The following is a 22,402-nucleotide window of genomic DNA, read 5'->3' on the forward strand; positions in this document are numbered from 1 at the left end:
AGGTTTTGTTCTGTCTTTTTGAGCTTCTTTTCTATGCTTTTGACAGTTTGGGTTAGTTCTATGTTTTAGTCTTCGAGTTCTGAGATTCTTTCTTCTGCTTGACTGATTTTGCTTTCCATGCTTATTAGCTTGTTATTTATTTCCATCACAGTATTCTTTACTGCTGTTATTTCTGACATCAGCTCCTTCCTATTTTCCTCTTGTCTCTCCTCAATTATTTTAATTCTCTCTATTAATGTCTTGATGTCTGTGTTTATTGCATGTGACCAGTCATTCTGGGGGCTCTTCATTGTTTGTGTTCCAGAATCTGTTTCTCAGTGTCTGATCTCCCAGGGGTCTGTGTGAAACCTATATTCTTCTTTTGGTTTTTCTTCATTTGTGCGTTTTTTTTCCCCTCCCTACTTTTTCCTTCCCTCCACGTCACCATCTTCTTTAATTCTGTTATTCAGAGGTAGATGGATTACTTTTACTTCTGTTTGTTCAATCTCCTATTCTTCTTTATGTATGTCCTCTTACTTTGTTCAATTCTGGAGTTGCACTGTAGGTTGGGCGTGGTCCTTTTTGCAGTTTTGAGATTTACTTAAGGGGGGAGCTGTGATTCAAAATCTATCTGCAGGTACTGGTATTCGCCGATAGGTATATGGATAATCTGAAACCCACTTCCCACTGCCTTGGAATCTGTCCACACAGCGGGGCTGTAGGTTTACTCCCTGAAATAAAATGGGTTTAGCAGAGGGAAGAGAATGGAGCAGACAGTGGTGGGAGAGGGGGGTGGAGAGAGAAAGGAGTAAGGGGGGAAGCAGACAAATGGAGAGGGAGACCTAAACTGAAACGGATAAAAGCAATAGACCATGGCTACAGAGTAACCAACTCCCATACAAAAAGAATTAAAACATACAATGATGCTAACATACAAGCCAACCAACCACCTTATTGGTGTGTTGTTCCTCTATGCAAAGATATGGTTTACAGAGAGATGAAAAGGGAAGAAAAGGAAGAGAAAAAAAAGGAACAAAACAGTAGGAATAGAATTAAGTCATTAAACTAACAGAACCAGTTGAACACACTCTGAGACTTTTCATTTAAGTTCAATGTCCTTTCAGCTCTGATTTCTAGCTGTCTTCTCAAGCTGATAAATTAGTTCAAAGTTGGGGTCAGTGGCCCCTGGCCTACTGTGAAGGACAGTTCAGATCACCCTCAGTTCACCACTCAAATCTGGCCTGTGTCTGGTTTTCAAGCTTGTTTTTCCCGTTTCAGTATTGTTACCTTGAATTGCTAGCAGGTGGTGCTATCTCAGCTGCTCGCCCCAGAGGGGGTGGAGCTGGACAGGAGCTGGGCCTGGGCAGAGGCCGGAGATGGGAGCCTGCCTCAGGGCACATGGGAGGAGACCCATGGCCAGCAGGATGTCATGGTGGCAGCAGAGGTGGCAGCTATCCCAGCAGATTTTGCCTGCAGGGGCTTCAAGGACTGAAGTCACGGATCACCTCAGGCACAGGTGGCGTGATGTGCTATGGCCGCCACGGAGGCTGCGGCAGCGCTGGTAGCTGCTGTCTCTGTGGCTGCAGTGGCTGTCCAGACCGCTGTGATGCCCCAGCGGTGGCGACAGCCCAGCTCCGTGTGAAGAGCAGGCTGCCAACGTTGAGATCCGCAGCTCCCGGGGAGAGAGCCAGAGACCCTCTGCGTTCTCCTTTGCAGCGGGTTTCATAGACCAGGCTGCCCTGTCGCCATCTTGCCGGAAGTTCCCTTTTTTGTTCATTTGAATGAGGACTTTGATTAGCTAATAGTATTGTGCCAATGTTAATTTTCTAAATTTGATCATTACATTGCCCTTGTTTCAAAGAAATGAACAGTGAAGCGATTAGGGGTAAAAAGGCATCATGTCTACACTTTCTTCTCAAAAGACTTAGCTTTATATACTCAAAGGAACATGATTAAGCAAATGTCGAAATGCTAACATTTGAAGAATCTGGGTGAAGAGTCTACTGACTTTCTTTTTATTACTCTTGTAACTCTTTCATAATTCTGAAATGATGTTAAAGTAGAAGTTTTTAATGTCATTTTTTGCAGATGCTATGACTGTGTAGAAAAATTTAAAATACTTTGTAACTAAACAATTAAAATTAATAACTGAATTTACTAAAGGCACCTATCACATCCAGGGTCAATTATAAAAATCAATTATACCAACTACTAGCAAATAGAGAGGAATTGTTTAAATTATGTTATTGTAAATATATGCCTAGAGATAACACCAACAAAAAATTTTACAAGATCTCTACATTGAAAACTACAAAACATCACAAAGATTAATTAAAGAATATCTAAGTAAAGGATAGATTATACCATGTTAAACATATCATTTGTCTCCAAATTGATCTAATGATTTGACATCATTCCAATAAAATTCCTGGTACTGTTTTTCCCTGCAACATGACAAATTGATTTTAAACCTCATATAGAAGTGCAAAAGGCCAAGAATTTCCATGGAAATCTTGAAGATCAAAGGTGGAGAACTTACACTAACATATACAGAGCCTTGTTACAAGATGATAATTAATTGTGTGATATAAAAGCAAACCTAGAGAAATAGACCAAAGGAAAAGAACAGACAATCCATAAGTAGAGTTGGATGTGTACACTTGCCTGATTTGTGGCCCCCAAAAATGACACTATAAATGCAGGAGTAAAAGAATAGTCTTTAATTAATTAATTAATTTATTTATTTATTATAGAGATGTGGGGTACAATTCAGAGTTAGGTATATAAACATTAATCATGAAGGTACTCTTGTTGATGAGGTATGCCCCTCCCTCCCCTAGCAGTTTCCCTCAACTACCAATCCCACCCCCTTCCCCTGACTGTTTTCCACTACTGCCAATCACTTTCTTAGCATTATAATTGTGTAAGGTCCATTTATGAGTGAGAACATATGGAACTCAGTTCTTTGTTTCTGTGATAAACCACTGAGTATGATAGACTCCAAATCCATCAAAGTTGTTGCAAAGTCCATATATTTGTCCTTCTTTATGGCTACATAATATTCCATTGTGTATATGTACCACATTTTTAAAATCCTGTTCAATTTTGATGGGCAACATGGTTGGTTCCATGTTTTTGCTATTGTGAATAGAGCTGCAACAAACATACATGTGCAGGTATCTTTGTCATAGAATGCTTTGAGTTCCTCTGGGTATATTCCCAATAAGGGAGTTGCTGGGTCATATGGAAAGTCAATTTCTAGTTCTTTCAGAGATCGCCACACTGTTTTCCAAAAACGTTGCATTAGTCTGCATTCCCACCAGCAGTGTAGAAGCGTTCCTTTTTCTTTACATCCTCACCGCATGAAAACCTATTCAGTAAATGGTGCTGGGAAAACTGGCTGACCACATGCAGAAGACTGAAACAGGACCCCTACCTATCACCATATACAAAAATTAACTCTAAATGGATCAAAGATCTAAACATAAAACCTCATACTATAAAAATCTTAGAAAACTCGGGAGACACCCTTATGGAAATTGGAACTGGCAACAAATTCTTATCCAGAACCCTAAAGGCCAATACCTTTAGAAATAAGATAAAGTGGGACCTCATCAAATTAACGAGCTTCTGCAAAGCAAAAGACATCATCAAGAGAGCAGGGAGACAGCCCACAGAATGAGAAAAAATATTTGCCAACTGTATATCTGACAAAGGCCTAACATCTAGGATCTACATGGAGCTCAAACGTGCTGAAAGGAAAAAAACAAACAGCCCCATTAAAAAGTGGGCAAAAGACATGAATAGACACTTCTTACAAGAAGATATACGGGCAGCCAACAGACACATAAAAAGGTGCTCAGCCTCACTCATCATCAGAGAAATGCAAATCAAAACCACTTTGAGCTACCACCTAACCCCAGAAAGAATGACCCTTATTAATAAAACAAATAAGAATAGTCTTTTTGAAAAATAATTCTGGGTCAATTTATATGATGTTTGGCAAAACAAAGAACTCTTGATCCTTATCTCCACCTAATGCAGCTAGCATATACCACACATATAAATATAAGGCAAGGTAAGTTTCCTTTAGAACTCGGTCTTAAATCCAAAATCTTTGACCTTGTGACGGGTTCTTTTCAGCCACAGTATTTCCTATGAGCCTTGAGAGATACCTTATATGGAAAAAGAGAACAAAGAAAAGTCAGCAATATGTATCTATATGAAGTATATGCAAAGAATAATTAAAAAGAGAGTAAGAATAGTGAAATTTAAATCCTAAAAAGTGAGTTCCCTTAACTGAACAGATGGCCCTTTGAAACAATGTTTTTCCTATCTGGTTACAGTAAATTCTTTACCCTGAATAATTTGTTGTTCACATTTCCTCTAGAGTTTGTTTATGAATCGATCTCTCTCTCTCTCTCTCTCTCTCTCTCTCTCTCTTTCTCTCTCTCTCTCTCTCACACACACACACACACACACACACACACACACATACGCCTTCATTTGGCACTGTGCATCAAAAGTAAAGAGAAGAGAGATGACCTGAACTGTCTCTACTCTATAAACTATCCACAAACTTGGGAAACGTAGGATAAACTTATGTTTAAACAGCATGTTAGTTATGTTGTCAAATAAATATGTTCATACATTTTCAGGTGACATATTCAAGATTTAAAGCATTGGGTCTCATTGCTAACCTGGAGAAAAAAAGTATAATAACAGAGAAAATAGTTTTTATTATACATTAGAAGCTTAACAACTGGACCATTTTCTTTATTTTTTTAGAAACCGATGCTTCAACCATATTTCCATCTTGCTTAAGAACCTGTGGAAGAACAGCTTAAGACCACTCAGCAGTTGTTCCCACCCATTCGGATCCTGGGCAGTGGGAGCTGTGGACTAGTCTTCTGTGGAAGACTGAGTTCTAGTCTTCAGCAGGAACTGCTGAACAGGCACCAGAGGGCCCCTGCACGCCTTCAGACCAGTCTGCAAGCTCAGGTGGCAAGCAGTGAGCCCAGATGCTGGAGCAACATTCACGAGAGAGCAGCAGCCTGTCTCCCTTTTTCATCTCTTTAGGATCTCTGTAGAAGCAGAGATCAGGCCTGGCCTCCCAAGGGTGTCCACGGGAGATGGTGCCATGTGGGCACAGACCTTCCTGGGCCAGCATCCACCATGTCAGACCCACTGAGTGAGCTTTCTTGTGGTGTGGGATGGGATGGCAACATCCACATAGCACAGAGCATCAGGCTAACACAAGACACCCCCGAGTGAGGCTGGTGGTCAGCCCTGAGATCAAGAACCACCAGCAGACGTGGCTCCCGGAGGCTACCTGGCTCTAGTCAGTAAAGGTCCCAGGAGTGAAGGCCAGCAGTAGGAGTGGCTCCAGAAGCAGCAGCTAACTTCAGCACCACCCTCTGACCAGTGCTCCTGGAGGATGTGACACTGACTGAGAGCTCTTTTTTTTTTCTAATTTTAACTTCAGGGGATACATGTGCAGGTTTGTTACATGAGTGTATTATGGAATGGTGAAGTGTGGGTTTCAACTGAACCATCACCCACATACTGAGCGTGGGACCCATTGGGTTGTTTTTGGAACCCTTGCCCTCCTCTCTACCTTCCCCCTTTGTGAATCCCCAGTGTCTGCTGTTCTCATCTTTATGCCCATGTGTACCCATTGTTTAGCTCCCACTTATACGTGAGAACATGCGGTATATGGGGTTTTCTGTTTCTAGCAGCAGGGGTTTTGGTGGCAACAATGGCATGAGCTGTCAGCAGAAGCTTCTTCCAGGTCCTCTGCAGATTTATGAAGCAGCTGCCGTCACTTTTCTTCTGTAGATGTACTGTTCCATTCCACTTTGGAGTCAAGATTGATGTTGGAAGAAACTTGAGGACAGTCTCTTCCTTCATTTGCAGGACACAAGGGCTCCGGGCATTGTGAGTTTCTCTTTAAGTTATGACAGGAGTTCAGAGCAACGCTGTCTGGGCCCCTCTCTGGGTAGTATGGAAAGGCCGTTTTCTTAAATTTAGAGGTACTCAATCTGAACAAGTATCAGGATGATGAAGAAAGTATCCTGAGCATATTACTTGACACAGTAACCAATAACTCTTAAAAATAAGTTGATCCCATGTTTCTTGAGTCTATGGACACTGCACGATAAAACATAGCTTTCAACACTAATTAGCACTTTTCTATCTCACCTAAGCAGTCATGTGTAAATGACTTAAGGTTGCATTGGCGAATGTTTAGCACCTCTCTTATTTCACAGCTCTCTTTGTCTTGCTGATTTACCAAAGTTAGGAGGACATCAACATGGAGGTCATAAAAATTGCTAAGCCCAGCTCTACAGTGTAACTTTGGTAGTTGGCTATTCCTGGAAATCCATTGTCTGTTCCTTCAGCACTTTCATCAGTTCTGTGATCCATTTAGTGCTCTGTTACACATGGTCTCCTACTTAAATTAGACAGAGCAGACGCTGTTCCCTTAACTGAACGATCAGCACAGTCATCCTTTTCAAGCAAAAAAAGCACATTAGGTCAATTGGATTCAAATAATTTCTTAGGCTGGACTTGGAAAAAGGGTCATCAGAACAAGAGTAATTCTCATTGCATTTTAATTACTTCACTTTTTTGTGTTCTTTATTTAGTAGACCATTTGTATGCTTGGCACTTGGGATAAAGATGTGATCATGAGCTATTTCTGCTCCCAAAGGGTACCTCTCACTAGAGCAGTTCTCTTACTCCAGTGGGACCTCTAAACCCTTGACTCCACCATATTTTCACTGTCCATCATGAAAACATTTAATCTTTTTCTTAACTAACTTAGATTCTATTATCCATAATTAATCTCTCTCTTAATCCCTCCTCCTCTAAATTTCCCTGGAAATACCCTCAACTCTAGTTAAACCCAACTCTCTCCTTACTATGGTGCTTCTCTGTGGTGACTACAGATTAGAATCATCTGGGTGTTTTTAAAAGTTTTCTGGAGCCCCATCCCAGACTAGTTCAATCCTAGTCTGAAAGAGAGAGGACCTGAGTTATTAGTAAATTCTAAGGGATTCCAGTGTGCAGCCAGTGTGGAAAGTTATTGGCTGAATTCACATCCGCACCCAAATAGTTGAGTGTTGCGGAGGAAAACCACTCAATCATCTTGACTCTTTCATTTGAATCTTATGGCCAATGAGCACCCACTGTCCAACTCTTCAAAATGACTTTTGTTTCTCTTTCCTCTCTACTTCCCTTGCCTAATCTCAGCTGATGACCTCCATATTTTATTGAGAAAATAATAGCTAGCATTTATTGCATATTCATGTGCTAAATACTAATGTTCTATATGCTTTCAAGTATTAACTCATTTACTCTTCTAAGTCCCTGAAGCATTAGGTTGATGCCTAAGTTGGTAGTGTTTGTGTTTGGCATGTCAACACTGTGGTGTTGGGCGTTTGTTTATCATTTGTCATTTGGAATGACAATGTGGTGCTTGTGACTATGCCTTGCATTTTGCAGATTTGAAGAAAGTGCTATTTGCAGGCTAAAGAAGATGGAGTGTAGAGTGGTAAAAAATGAACACTTCTGACATATTTTTCTGTTTGAATAAAGGCAGTGGAGGTGGCTCAAAACATTTGTGGCATATACAGGGAGAGCACCATGGGGGAAAGCATAGCAAGAAAATGGTTTTGCCATTTTAAAGAGGGCTGCTTTGACCTGAGTGATTCACCATGTTAAGGAAGACTACTGGGCTTGATGAAGACCATTTAAATGCTTTAATCCAAAATAATCCATGTTAGCCCGAGAACTGGCAAATGTGATGAACTATGACTAGTGAACTGTGGTGTGACATTGTATCCATGGGCAAGCAGAAAAACGCTACAAACTTGCGAATCAGATCAATGGCTGCTGCAAATTTGCTCCATCTTCAAGATGAGGGAGCTGAGCAGCAGAAAACTTCATTTGCTTGTGCAGAGTCACACAGTAGTGCTTGAAGAGATTTGTATTGGAATCCAGAATCCATCTCTCACCCACCTAACAATACCACCCCTCATGTGGTGCCGAAACAGAGGATAAAAAGAATGACCTGTGTTTCCTTCTAGCACATTTACCAGCCAATCTGTATCTGCCCCTTTGTCTTCTGCTTTGTCTCTTTTCACAACAGATGACTCCTTATACTCCTATCTGAGCCATCCCATCCCATCTCATATTCTCAGGACTTGTTACCTGTCAATGATCCTCTTTTTCTTAAGCTTGATCAATTTTCCCTCTCATGTCTGGATCATTCTCATCAGACTATAGACATGTTCCAATATGTACTCTTATACTAGTTCAGCACTTCTAAGAAGCAGATTCCAAGACAGGAAGTTAGACATGAGAAAAAATGCATTGTGAGGCATACCTGTTGAGCTGTCAGATTATAGTGCAGATTTGATCCCTATGAAGGATGGATGGATGGATGGATGGATGGGTGGGTGGGAGGGAGAAGACAAAGAAGGAAGGGAGGACAGAAGGGAGGGAGGGAGGGAGGCTGCATTGCAGCTCTAAAAGTAAAGTTTTGTTAATGCCAGTGTAGAGTCCTCAAGCCACAATTGCTAGTCAGAGGAGTCCTGTGTCATGCAGGGACATGCTTACCTCAGTATCCCTGCCACCCTTCGTCATGGCTGAGAGCAGCCTGTGGAAAGTGTATGAGAGGTAAGGCTTTCAGAACACAACAACTGGAACCATTATGCAATTATAGTCCTTACAGCAAGAGATTTGAAAGGTCACTACATGGTCACCACCCCTCTCTTATTCCTGATTCCATGGACTCCTCCAGCTACTATCCCATTTATCCACTCTTCCTTCCTGTAAAACTCTTAAAGAGAGTTGTTGATTCTCATTGCTTCTATTCCTTATGCTGTAATCTCTCCTTAGCCAACTCCAGCCAGCTTTGTCTTTCCCTTTCCATGTCTCAGTAACTGTTTTCCTGTTCTTCCATAGTAATAGACCATTTAGTTGAACATATGGCCACCCAGAATAGAAGCTATACAGGCATGCCTCATTTTAGTGTGTTCTGCTTTATGTGTTTTGTAGACATTGAACTTTTTAAAAACTTTAAGTATTTTTCTTTTGTAGAGACAAGGCTGGTCTCAAACTCCTGGCCCCAAGTGATCGCCCTGCCTTGGTCTTCCAAAGTGCTGGGATTACAGGCATGAGCCATCCACGCCCAGCTGACATTGTACTTTTTACAAATTGAAGTTTTGTGGCAAACCTGCTTCAAGCAAATCTATCAGAACCATTTTTCCTACAGCATGTGCTCACTTCATGTCTCTGTGTCACATTTTGGTAATTCTCACAGTATTCCAAATTTTAAAATTATGAGTATATCAGTTATGGAGATTTGTGATGTTACGATTGTTGTTTTGGGGTAAACAACACCTATATAAGACAAAACATAATAATACTGTGTGTTCTAGCTGCTCCATTGATGTTGCCATTCCTCCCTCACTCTGCCTCACCTTGGGGCTCCCTATTTTCTGAAACATAGCAATATTGAAATTAGGTTAATTAATTGCACTATAAGTGCCTCTAAGTGTTCAGTTGAAAGAGTCACACATCTCTCACTGTAAACCAAAAGCTAAAAATGATCAAACTTAGTGAGGAAGGCATGTCAGAAGCCAAGATCGGCAGAAAGCTGGGCCTCTTACACCAAACAGTTGGCCACCTAGTGAATGCAAAGGGAAAGCTCTTGAAGGATATTAAAAGTGCTTCTCCAGTGAACACAAGAATGATAAGAAGGTGAAATAGCCTTATTGCTGATATGGAGAAAGTTTGAGTGGTCTGGATAGAAGATAAAACCAGCCACATTCCCTTAAGCCAAAGCCTAGTCCAATGTAAGGCTCTAACCCAATCATCTTCAATTCTATGAAGACTGAGAGAGATGAGGAAGTTGGTTCATGAAGTTTAAGGAAAGATGCCATCTCCATAACAAAAAAGTACAAGGTGAGGAAGCAAGTGCTGATGGAAGTAGCAAGTTCTCCAGAAGATCACTGATGAGGGTGGCTACGCTAAACAACAGATTTTCAATGTAGATGAAGCAGCCTTATATTAGAAAGTGATGTCATCTAGTACTTTTATAGCTAGAGAGGAGAAGTCAATGCCTGGCTTCAAAGCTTCAAAGGATGGGCTGACTCTCTTGTTAGGGCTAATGTAGGCGGTGAGTTGAAGTTGAAGCCAGTGCTCTTTACCATTATGAAATCCCAAGGATCTTGAGAATTATGCGAAATCTACTCAGCCTGTGCTGTAGGAATGGACTGACAAAGCCTAGATGACAGCACATCTGTTTACAGCAAGACTTGCTGAATATTTTAAGCCTACTGTTAAGATCTATTAGTCATAAAAAGATTCCTTTCAAAATATTACTGCTCATTGACAATGCACCTGGTCATCTAAAGCTCTGATGGAGATGTTCAAGGAGAGTAACGTGCAAGGAGTGTAACTTCATGCCTGCTAACATAATATCCATTCTGCAGACCTTGGATCAAAGACTAATTTAGACTTTCAAGCCTTATTATATAAGAACTACATTTCATAAAGATATAGCTACCATAGGTGGGGATCCCTCTGATGGATCTGGGCAAAGTAATTTGAAAACATTTTGAAAAGGATTCATCATTCTAGATGCCACAAAGAACATTTGTGATTCATAAGAGAAGGTCAAATATTGATATTAATAGGAGTTTGGAAGAATTTGATTTTAACCCTTAAGGATGACTTTGAGGGACTCAAGACTTCAGTGGAAGATGCAATTGCAGATGTGGTAGAAGCAGCAAGACACTTAGAAGTGGAGCCTGAAGACGTGACTGAATTGTTGCAATCTCATGATCAATCTTTAACGGATGAGGAGTTTCTTATGGATGAAAAAAGTAAGTGATTTCTTGAGATGGAATAAAAAAGATGCAGTGAACATTGTTGAAATGACAACAAAGGATTTAGAATATTACATAAATTTAGTTAACAAAACAATGACAGTTTTGAGAGGTTGGTCTTCACTTTTGAAAGAAGTTCTACTTGGGGTAAAAAATGCTGTCAGATGGCATATCATACTACAGATAAATCTTTCATGAAAAGAAGAGTCAATTGATATGGCAAATTCCATTGTTCTTTCCTCTTAAGAATTCTAGTCACCCCAACCTTCAACAATCAACACCCTGATCAATCAGTAGGCATCAGCTTTGAGGCAAAACCATCCACCAGCAAAAAGATTATGACTCACTGAAGGTTCAGGTGATCATTAGCTTTTTTTAAGCTATAAAGTATTTTTTTGTGTGTGTTAGAGTCTCACTCTGTCACCCAGGCTGGAGTGCAGTGGCACGCTCCTGACCACCGCAGCCTCGACCTGCTGGGCTCTGGCGATTCTTCCGCCTCAGCCTTCCAGGTAGCTGGAACTACAGGCGCATGCTACCGCGCCCAGCTAATTTTTTATTTATTTATTTATTGTAGAGATGAGGTCTTTCCAAGTTGCCCACGTGGGTCTCGAACCCGCGGGCTCAGGCAATTCACTCACCTTGGCCTCCCAAAGCGTGGGATTACAGGCTGAGCCACTGAGCCTGGCCAGCTATAAAATATTTTTAAATGAAGTTATGTACTTTAAAAAGATATAATGCAATTGAATGCTCAATAGTCTATAATATAGTGTAAACATAACATTAAATATACTTGGAAATAATAGAAACAAAACTTGTATGACTCACATTTTGTGACATTAGCTTTATTGCAGTTATCTGGAAGAGAATCCATAATATCTCAGAGGTGTACCTTTATTTTTCAAACTTCTTTACAGCTAAGATGTGGGCATGAGACCAGGTGAATGTGAGCAAAAGTGATGAGTGCTATTCTGGGGCATGCTCTTTTCTTCCCATTTTCCTTCCTGCTGATTGGAATGGAAATGTGGTGGTAAGCTCTTTGGATTATAAAACTTAGGGATGGTGGAATAGTAAGAAAGAAGGAGCCTGGACACTTGGCAATTTCATATAGCTGCCATACAAACTAGAACTTTCTGTGAAAAAGAATTGGACTCCCATCTTGTTTTGGCTCATTTTATTTTGAGTCTCTGGCTTTGGATGTCTACTTTTCTCTAGCTACACATCCATCCACTCTGTAGGCAAGTCCTATCGATGTCACCTCTGAAATATACCTTCTATGTCTCTCCTATTACTGTTTTGACCCTACTACTTTGCCTCAGTCCACCATCATCTTTCCGTGGTTACTGAAATAGCCTTCACCAGGTATTGTCACTTCTATTCTTGACCTATAGGGTTTATTTTCCAGTCAGAATATAATTTTTTATAAAAGATGATATCACCTCCTGCTTAAAATCCTTCAGTGGCATTATCGGTGCTTTCCATCTAAAGACCACTAGCAGTGAACCTGTAGGAGAAAAAGTTGGATTTGTGGTTGTACACAAGGGGGAACCATGGGATGTCTTAGTAAAAGCATGTTATGGATAGGACTCAGACTTGTGTTAGTGATTTCTGGTAGTGTTTAAGAAAGCAAGATTAATTCTATGATGAGGTATCATATTAAACCTCATCTAGAAGAATCGAAGACTAGATGAGGCTAAAGTTGAAACTGATTAAAAGAAGAAGTCAGCCCTCACTCTTAGCCATGATGGGGAATGTTGGGTCTTTTTTGTGGTTTATACAATGTTCACATTTTGTGTTCACATATGATCACAGAGTGTCTTGTTTTTGTCTTGCTCCATCATGATCACAGAATGCTCTTGTCTGATGTTGATGTTCAACATGAGAAACTGTTCACGTTTAATAGGTGAACACTGCAGCCTCGTTGTGAAACTTTGGCCAGCATCTGACTCAGGGGCTGCCTGTCTCTTTCTCACTTTCCAGTACACTTGGAGTAAAATTCAAATTCCTAACTGTGATCTTCAAGGTCCTACATAATCTGGTACCTACTGAATTTGCAACGTCGTCTCCTATCATGCAGTCACTGCATGCCCACGACACTGGCTCTGTTTCTTGAATGCACCAAGCTTGTGCTCCCTTGAGGACATTTGCATATGTGGTTACTTCTCCTTGGAACACTCTTTTTTCAGGTGTCACTTTTTGAGTAGTACTTTCTCAGGGAGCCCTTCTCGGATCCTCCCCTTTTCTACTTCCCCAAGGCATTCTCTATATGCTTTTTCTTCTTTGTTTTCTTTATTAAAGCTTATTGTGTACTAGTTGGTTCTAGGCTACAGGGTCTATGAGAGTAGGAATCTTGTCTGTGCTTTTCCCCAAGGTATATCCTTAGTGCCCATTATGGGGCTTTTCACATGATGGGTTCTCAGTCTCTAGGAATGGGTGGAGGTTGAATAAGGCCACAATTACTGCATGGTGTGCAGATGAGTGTTGGACTTCATAGGCAAGAGACACACCCAGCTTATTGGAGGATTAGTGCCAGAACTCAAGGGCTTATGAGGAATCTGTTTTGTCTTCTAGCCAGATAACTGCTCTGGTCTTGATTTCTCCAAGATTGAGATTGTTCAAGAGGCATATCGGCTCTAGCAATTTGTTTTCTCTAAGAATATCTACCATTAATTACTTCAGAAACAAGAGGACCTGACGGGATTGGCTTGCTATCACTCAATACAAAGCCCCTCTGTGAGTCAGAAAGGTTGGCTTTCCTCATTTTCAGTATACCCACTGGGGCCACAATGCTGACCAGGACAAGATAGGCAATTTAAATGAGTGAAGTAAACTGGGTTTATTTTAATTATGGCAGTTTAAGAACTCTTTTAAGGCAGCCCTACATGTAGGACCATTCTTCACATCTGTGAGTATATACACCCTCTCCTATGTTTCCTAAAACACATATCCTCTCAATCTCTCTTGTTTTCCCACTTTTTTTGAGTTGGGGGATCTCACTCGATTGCCCAGGCTATAGTGCAGTGGCGAGATCACCATGGTTCACCTACCACACCTCGAACTCCTGGGTTCAGGCGATCCGTCTGCTTCAGCCTCCCAAGTAGCAGAGACTACAGGCGCTTGCCACCAGGCTTGGCTCATTTTTTCATTTTTTGTAGAGATGAGGTATCACTATAGTTGCCCAGGCTGATCTCAAGCTCCTGGGCTCAAACAGTGCTCCTGCTTCAGCCTCCTAAAGTGCTGGGATTACAGGCATGAACCACTGTGCCAGGCTTTGCTACCCTATTTTGATAGAACACAAATTCAAGTAGCATTTCGTTTTTGTTTACCTTAAGAAAAACAATTGTATAAGTCTAATAGTAAGTGGCTATTGAGTGTTGGGGAGAAGAGGGTGCACTGGGGACTATGGCAAACTGAAGTGTACTCCCTGGTCCAAAGATGGCTACTGAAGCCACCTAAAGCTGAACATGCCTTGTGGAGATGCAGCATCTGCATGTATTGAGAGGGAGAGAGAGAACAGAAATCCAGAAGGTTACATGAAATCTCTTGATGATTAATTGTTGGCAATTCTTTCTCTTTTTAAAAATAAATTCTGTGAGAACCAATATGCTTGTTAAATGAACAGGTCATCCTCCACATTTGGCCTTTGGACTGCTAGTGCTGGACCCCTCTGTCAACTATAAGTCAGTGCCAGTCTGACATGGGTTGGGGCTGATGTCACTGTGCACACAGTATGAACCTTGGCAGCTTCGCTGAAAGAGTCATTGAAACTTCTAGACAGAACAGCAGTGGAAGAGTAAGGATAGCAGTTCACGAACTTGGGCTGCTATGGTTAGCCAGGAGGGTTGTCTAACTGGAGGGGCAGTTGGGAGGTGGGGAAGGCCACCAGGGACATCTTTCCAGAACAGCTTAGCCTAGAGAGCAAGAAGGGGTGTTCCTGCTGGAGGAAGGACTGGTGCACACAGAGATGTGAGAACCTGTGGCACATTTGGGAGGCCTCAAATGGTCCTGTCTGTTAAGCTTGTAGGGTGACTGTGTGTGTGGTACAGAGGAGGCAGAAAGCGAAGCTGTAAGGGTAAATAGGATCCCATCATGAGGGCCCTGTATAGTCTTAAGAAGTATTCAGAGGAGGCATGGAGGGATGTTAACCAGGACCTTGACCTTTTTTTAAACTTTATTTCATTGTCTAATGTGAGGTACAAGTCAGGATTAGGTACATAAATAATCTACATGCTGGTGAAGTTTGGGCCTCCAACTGGTCCTCACTTCCCATGCTTTAGGACCAGGTATCCTTGGTATTACTGTGTGTCCCCTCCCTCCTCCCCTGGCAGTGCTCCACAACTGCTAATCCCTCCCTTGTGCTATTGTGATAAATGTTCAGGTCCCACTTATGAGTGAGAACATGTGGTATTTGGTCCTTTGTTTCTGTGATATCACCAAGTATGTTGTCGCCAGACATCTTAGTCTTACAGTTGAGGTAAACCCCACTGGCAGATGCCTAGAGTTAATTAGCAGTGAGGTTTGAGGCTATTAACATTTAATGGGATATAGTAAATCCAAGATAAGCAGGAAAGTTTTTGATTCTCCCTTGTTTCCAAACATCACTTTCCCAGTCATGTTTAGAGATTTCACTGTAAACCGAAGGCAGAATTATTTGAATGCCTACTTACCTCCATGTTGTCTTTGTTGCTGTTGCTCCTTCCTTGAGTGTAGCTAATTGCTTTTGGGCACTCCTGCCTTTGTCACCTAGAGCCTCTTGTGGCTAGACTCCTTTCTTATAAGTAAAAGGCAAGTACAAGTTTTAGCTCCCGACTACCTGAGCTGCTCAGAATATAGTCATCAAAGTTGTTAACTATGACTGTTCTAAGTAACACAAGAAGAGATGATGATAAAATGTTGACTAATACTGTGGAGACTACCACCCCAAAGGCAGCCACATGATGGACACCGGTGGAAGCCTTGGCATTTACCTACTGATGTGCCAGTGCTACCTCCAGGTAGACCTCTCCCCAACCTGGGTCCAGGCACAATCTGGCTGGGAGGGAGGGGGACACGTGCAGGAGGGTGCTCAACTCCGTGAACTATAGAGAGTAAGCTACCAAGCATTGTAGTGACATCTGTGGTGCCCAATGAGGGATTTCCAGGCCAAGGATGGGAGGAAGCCACTCTAGGGGCAAGAGACAGTTGCTATTTTGCAACTGTATGGAAATATTCCAATATTTATTAATGATTACAGTCATACTAGTGAATTTCAGTCAAATCTCGGATGTGAACATATGACTCTGAAAAATATGGATGTCTACTGTGCCTGCACTTGAGGCTTTGCAAAGTTCCCTTCCATGGAATATTTTACTTCACAAAGGTTATAAAATCTCCCAAGTTATCACAAACTTGCTTTTTTCCCCCTCACTTATTCTTGGAGCATGAAGTGGCCACAATTAATCGGACAAAGGGTCCCAGAAATAACATGAAGAAGACATTGGAAAGAGGCAAGGTTGGAGGCAGGGAACTCAAACTCAAAGTTTCACATGAGGAGAATCTTAACATGGTAGTGGCACGGGGAGAGGGCAAGTTCAGCAATTGTTTTTGCATCATCATTTGGAGTGAAAGGGAGATTAAGATAAGTCACATTTCTGACCTGAGTGAGGTAAAGAGTAATGATGCCATTTGTAGGCAGTCAAGTGGTTGATGGCTGTAATAAGAAGTCCTACTTCTGTGACCTCAGTTTGCTCATTAGCAAAACGGGGGTAACAATGATAACCTATCTCATGGGGGTTATTTTGAAGAGTAAAAAAGGTGTATAAAGTGTTTAAATCAGGAGCTGGCATGCAGAATGTGTTCAGTGAATGGGATTAAATAATTTGCTCCAAACCACCCAGCTAGTCAGTGATGGGATCCTAGCACATCAGTTGGAGCACAGAGTCTGGTCACCTCACCTGTTACATAGGGTAGAAACAATCAGAAGAGGGACAGGTCTAGGGTGTGGCAATGTGATGAGCTTGTTTTTGGACATGGAGACATTGATGGGGGGCAGAGGGGGATAGCTAGGAGGTAGTTGGGCACATGGGTCTGGACTCAAGAGCAATTTTGACTAGAGATATCTCTTTCCCCACAACCATCCCTCAGAGTGTATGTGAAATTATAATCATCAAGAGTGCACTATCTATTAGGTATCTGACAGATGGTGTTAAAGGGAATTGTGTGACCAAGATTACTGTAAATTATTTAAGTGGTTTTAGTCAGATTGCTGTATTTGAGTATTGATTTCTCTTGCCAAAAATTTTTTATTGGTGACACAGAATTGTTCACTATAATGAAAAGCCTATATCTCAGAAACATAAAAGCCATCTCCTAATCAGTATAAAGTTTAAAGATGTCTACATTGAAAGCCACCCCATTAAGAAGTTAATTAACCTTCAGTCTAAATAACTTTCTAAACTTCACCTCCTTCAACTTCAAGCAATTTTTCAACTCTTTTAATAAGTTTAATAATTTGTTGATTATTATTTAAGGAACAGATTCCTGTTATAGGTTGCGTCATAAGTTGAATGGGGAAAAATCTTCAGGACTCCTCAAGTTCAACTTTATCTGCTTTCAGGCATCACCACTCTTGGCCTCCCATTGAATGCTTGACCACACTGTTGATGTGGAGTTGTCTGTTTGTTTGTCATAAACCTAAGATTAAAAAACAGACAAACGCCGGGTACAGTGACTCAAGTCTGTACTCCCAGCACTTTGGGAGGCCGAGGTAATGGGATTGCCTGAGTCCACGGGTTCGAGATCAGCCTGGGCAACCTGGTGAGACCTTATCTCTACAATAAATCAAAAAATTAGCTGGGCATGGTAGTTCTAGCTACTTGGAAGGCTGAGGCAGAAGAATTGTCTGAGCCCAGCAGGTCGATGCAGGGGTGGCCGTGAGCATGCTACTGCACTTCAGCCTGGGCAATAGAGTGAGACTCCAACTAAAAACAAACAACAACAACAACAAAACCAAATTTATTTTAGGTCACCTGGCTATGGGTTTATGAAGATAATATAATTGTGTATAGCGGAGGATGGCAAATTATGGTTCATAGGTCAAATTTGGCTTGGTGCATGTTTTTACATGGCCAATGAGCTAAAACTAGTTCTTAATTTTTAAACGGTTGAAAAAATAAAAGAAAAATAATATTTTATGATATGTAGGCAGGGTATAGTGGCTCATTGCTGTATTCCTAGCACTTTGGGAGGCCAAGATGGGAAGATTGCTTGAGGCCAGGAGTGTGAGATCAACCTGGGCAACATAGTGAGACCACTACCTCTACAAAACATTTTTTAAAAAAAATAGCTCGGGGCTAGGATCAGTGGCTCAGCCTGTAATTCCAGTACTTTGGGAGGCAGAGGTGAGTGGATTGCCTGAGCCCGTGGGTTGGAGACCAGCCTGGGCAACTTGACTAGACCTCGTCTCTGCAATAAATCAAAAATTAGCTGGGCATGGTAGCGTGCACCTGTAGTTCCAGCTACTTGGAAGACTGAGGTGGAAGGATTACTGGAGCCCAGCAGGTTGAGGCTGCGGTAGCCATGAGTGTGCCACAGCACTCCAGCCTGGGTGATGGAGTGAGACTCCAACTAAAAAAATATATATATATATATCTATATTAGCTGGGCATGGTGGCACATGCTCCAGCCTGGGCAACAGAGCAAGATCCTATCTCTAAAAACAAAACACAACAAAAAAAACCAAAGAACAAAATGTATGAAATGCAAATTACATTTTATTGGAATACAGCCATGTTCATTCATTTATGCATCATCTATAGTTGCTTTCATGCTACAATGGCAGAGTTGAGTACTTGCAATAAAGAATATATATGGTGCACTTAAGGCTTTGTGGTGCTGTTCAGCCACATGCTAATCTCAGTGATGAGATTATAACTCCACAGTGTTTCAAGTACCATGGATATCACTCTACAATGATATTGTAAAAAAATTACCAATGCCATAGCCATCATGCAAAAAAAAGAAAAAAAGAAAAAGAAAAAGAAAAAAAAGAAAATTGTGGGCTCTATGTCATGGTTTTAAGGCACAGTGGAGTGTGTATTATTTATTTTGTTATCAAATGAGGTGGAGCTATGGTTTGAATGTGACCCCAAAGTTCCTTACCATTAAGTTGGAAATTTAATTCTCAATACAACAGTGTTGGGAAGTGGGGCCTGGCAAGATGAGATTAGGTCATGGGGGCTCTGGATGAATGAATTAATGGGAGTGGGTTAGTAATCTCAGGAGTGGTTAGCTATTGTGAGAATAGATTTGTTAAAAAGTGAGTTCAGCCCCTCTAGCTCTCTCCATTTCGCCCTCTCACCTTCCACCATGAAATGGTGCAGCAAAAAGCCCTTGACAGATGCTGTCACCTTGATATCAGACTTCTCAGCCTCCAAAACTATGAGTCAAATAAATTTATGTTCATTATGAATTACTGAGTCTGTGATATCTTATTATAGCTGCACAAAACAGACTAAAAGGGGTAAGCATTGTGTTTATTATCCATTGACATAACTGTGGTAAAATAATACGATATAACAGATCACAATATCTCCAACTCACAGAAAAGTAATGACCAGAAAAAATTAGGAAATGTAAAAGAAAATATATCATCTAATCAGTTTCTTTATAAAAAATAAAAATAAGACTACAACCAAAATAAAATTCCAAGTGGTTGATTTGTAAACCAAAGAAAGAAAGATTTATTGATGATGAGTTAATTAAATCATGTTGATTATAGCAGCAGATTAAACATATCCAGTGAAAATAAACTAAGTTTAAGACTGTCAGTCTTTTGGTGACAGAGGTTGCTGGAAGAGTTGAGGACCTTGGGAGCAACATCAGCAGCCAATTTAAAAATAACTTCTAGTGATTTTTCCTGGCTCTTGGTAAGTTGACAAACATTGCTGGCACAGCTCAATTGTTGTTTATATGAGAAGGCAATGCTGAGTTTGAAGTGAATAAAGAATTTGCTTCTGTGAATAGTCTGTGTGGAAGAACTATGGGTAATATTATTTTCAAGGAAATTGAGACAACACTTATTTAGTACAATCTGAAGTAGAATCTGCTAAGATGTGTTATAACTGTTTGCGGTAAAAAATATCTGCAAAGCAGAAAAAGGCTTTGGGGGCAAAATTAGCATGTGAAAATGTTTAAAGCCTATGATTATTTGTTGTAATATTCATTATAAAATATTTTTTGGAAAAAATTTGAATCTATGATATTGAACCAGTAGAGTCAGAGGTGAATTCTGTTAGCTCTTGTGGACACAAACATTTCTTATTTTGTAAACTTTTGTCAGAAATAGAAGCTGAATATTTTTTCAAATCAGCATTACCAGATAAATACTCAAATTGGCAAGGCTATAGTTCCCAGTTATCCAATCAAACATCAATCTAACTATTGTCATGAGGTACTTTGTAGATGTGATTAACATCTACCATCAGTTGACTTTCACTAAAGGACATTATCCTCAATGATCTGGGTGGACCTGATCCAATCAGTTGACAGGTCTTATCAGTAGAAAACTGAGGTTCTTCAAAAAAGAAGGAATTCCTCCCATGGACAGCTTCTGCCTGAAAGTTTCCAGCCTCCCTTCCTGATGACCTGGCCTACAGATTTCAGACTTGCCTGGCCAGCCCCATGTTAGCCAATTCTTTGCAATATATCTTTTTTATATACACACATATTCTACAGGTTTTGATTTTCCTAGGAAACCCTATTATAGCTGCCCTCTATAAAAGACACCACCCAGTTTGTGCTACTAGAAAACTGAAAAGAAAATACCTTCAGATAAACCAAAATGAATATTTTTTGTTGCTGCCTGTCAGCTGTGCTATTGCCTAATCTATCTTAATGACTCCCAAGTGTAAGGCAGAAAGGGGTAGTGAGAGTCATGAACAAAGAAAGAAAATTCAGGAAGACTTAAAGTCAGCCTTATCACTGTGGATCAAAGAGACATTTTTGTTTCTGGATAGAATTTGTTCCAAGAGCAAAAATGAGATTTTTTTGTGGGGAAATGTTTCCAACAGCCTAACTCCAGGACTCTTTTCCTGGGGCCCACTGTGGCTGGCTGTTAAAGCATCCTTGACCTCCTGGCCTTGTTGGTAAATAGCGTAATTACGTATTTCCAGAGGAGAGTTTCCAGAGCTTGCATCATTCTTTCTAATGTGTCTGTGGCACCAAAAGGATAAACTACAAAAATAACTATTTAACTCTTACATGTCCCCTGCCGTGTACATTGTCTTCTCAAATCTTCACAGTAATCATATGAAGTAGGGGCTAGTATCCTATTTTACAGATGAGAAAACCAAAACTTAGACAAAGTCATTTGTCCTGGTCTGGATCTGAACCCAGACCTGACACCAAAGCGCATGTTTAGGGGAGCTGGGGGCACGGTCTGTTCAGCCACTGAGCTCAAGAATCAGGGAAATTTTCCGCTCTTGTGTGGGGTCCAGGCAGCCTCAGGTCCCAGATGGGCCTCTGCCTACGAGCCTGGGGAGGAGACAAGGTGGGGGTGGTTCCCAAGCTTTGCGGGGGCGAGAGGGCTGGCTGGCTTTCTAGCCTTCTAGCCTCTAGCCTTCTAGTGTGCCCCTGCCCAACGGCAGGGGGAGAGAGGAGGAGGGAGCGGGGAGCCCCGGGGAGGGGACGAGAGGGGAGGGGAGGGGAGGGCGGGCCCTGGGAGGGAGTTTGAAAAGAGGAAGGAAGTGGGGCCCGGCGCAGCGCCTCGCCACCCCCTGCCGGCTTCACCACAGGACGGCGTGAGGCCCCCAGCCCGGCATGGCCCCCTGGCGCAAAACTGACAAGGAGCGGCACGGCGTGGGTAGGTGCGGGCATGGGGTCCGCAGCAGGCGGGGCAGGTGGCAGGAGTGCCACACGCGGGAAGATGCTGCGGGACCCACACGGGCCTGGGCAGGGCGCAGTGACTGAGGTCAGAGGGCGCAGTGGCTTCCCAGCCTGTGGTGGGCACAGCGGGGCGGGAACCAGCAGGCGAGGGAGGGAGGACGGTGCGCACCCCACCCAGCAGGCTACGCCCGGCCCTCCCGCCTGCCGAGGGCCGCACCCCTTGGGAACCTTCTGCATTTCTGAGATGGGGTCAAGGAAGGAGCTTGGCAAAAGGCTCTGTATGCCAGGCTCAGCCTCCCAAGCAGTGGACCCCGTCACCCCAGCGGAGATGCAGCTTCCTAAGGAAAACCCTCCCCTCCCCTCTGGCTCAAGCCTTGGCCGGTCCACCGTGCCTCCCTCCACCCCTCCGCCGAGCGACACCCATCCCATCCGCCTGCTTCCCCTGCGTGTTCCTCCTGGGTCAGATGACCCCTGATTAAGCAGAGCATCGAGGCAGTGCAAACTTGGGGCCTGGGGCTGGAGGACGGGATACTTCACTCATCATCGCTGGAGAGCCTTTAAAGAAAAGGGCTCCAGCCAGGTCACCTGGGGATAACCAAGAAGCCAGTCTTATCATCTTCAGCCATCCAAACTCCCAGAGGCCTCTGCCTCTGCCCAGGGGCGGA

The 22,402-nt window shown here is 42.1% G+C and overlaps 1 protein-coding gene across 1 annotated transcript in view; it reads left to right on the forward strand.

Annotated features, from left to right (window-relative positions):
* The first annotated feature begins 21,589 nt into the window (after positions 1-21,589).
* The window catches only part of LOC103263014 (dedicator of cytokinesis protein 2-like), a 298,126-nt gene continuing 297,313 nt past the window's right edge, over positions 21,590-22,402 (forward strand). The window contains exon 1 of the mRNA XM_008060687.2: positions 21,590-21,714. Within this exon, the coding sequence (XP_008058878.2) occupies positions 21,672-21,714 (43 nt within the window). The 5' untranslated portion in view covers positions 21,590-21,671. The remainder of the gene's footprint in view (positions 21,715-22,402) is intronic.

The sequence above is a fragment of the Carlito syrichta genome, unplaced genomic scaffold (assembly GCF_000164805.1).
Source record: "Carlito syrichta isolate Samal-C Ts95f unplaced genomic scaffold, Tarsius_syrichta-2.0.1 Scaffold304701, whole genome shotgun sequence".
Taxonomy (NCBI): Eukaryota; Metazoa; Chordata; class Mammalia; order Primates; family Tarsiidae; genus Carlito; species Carlito syrichta.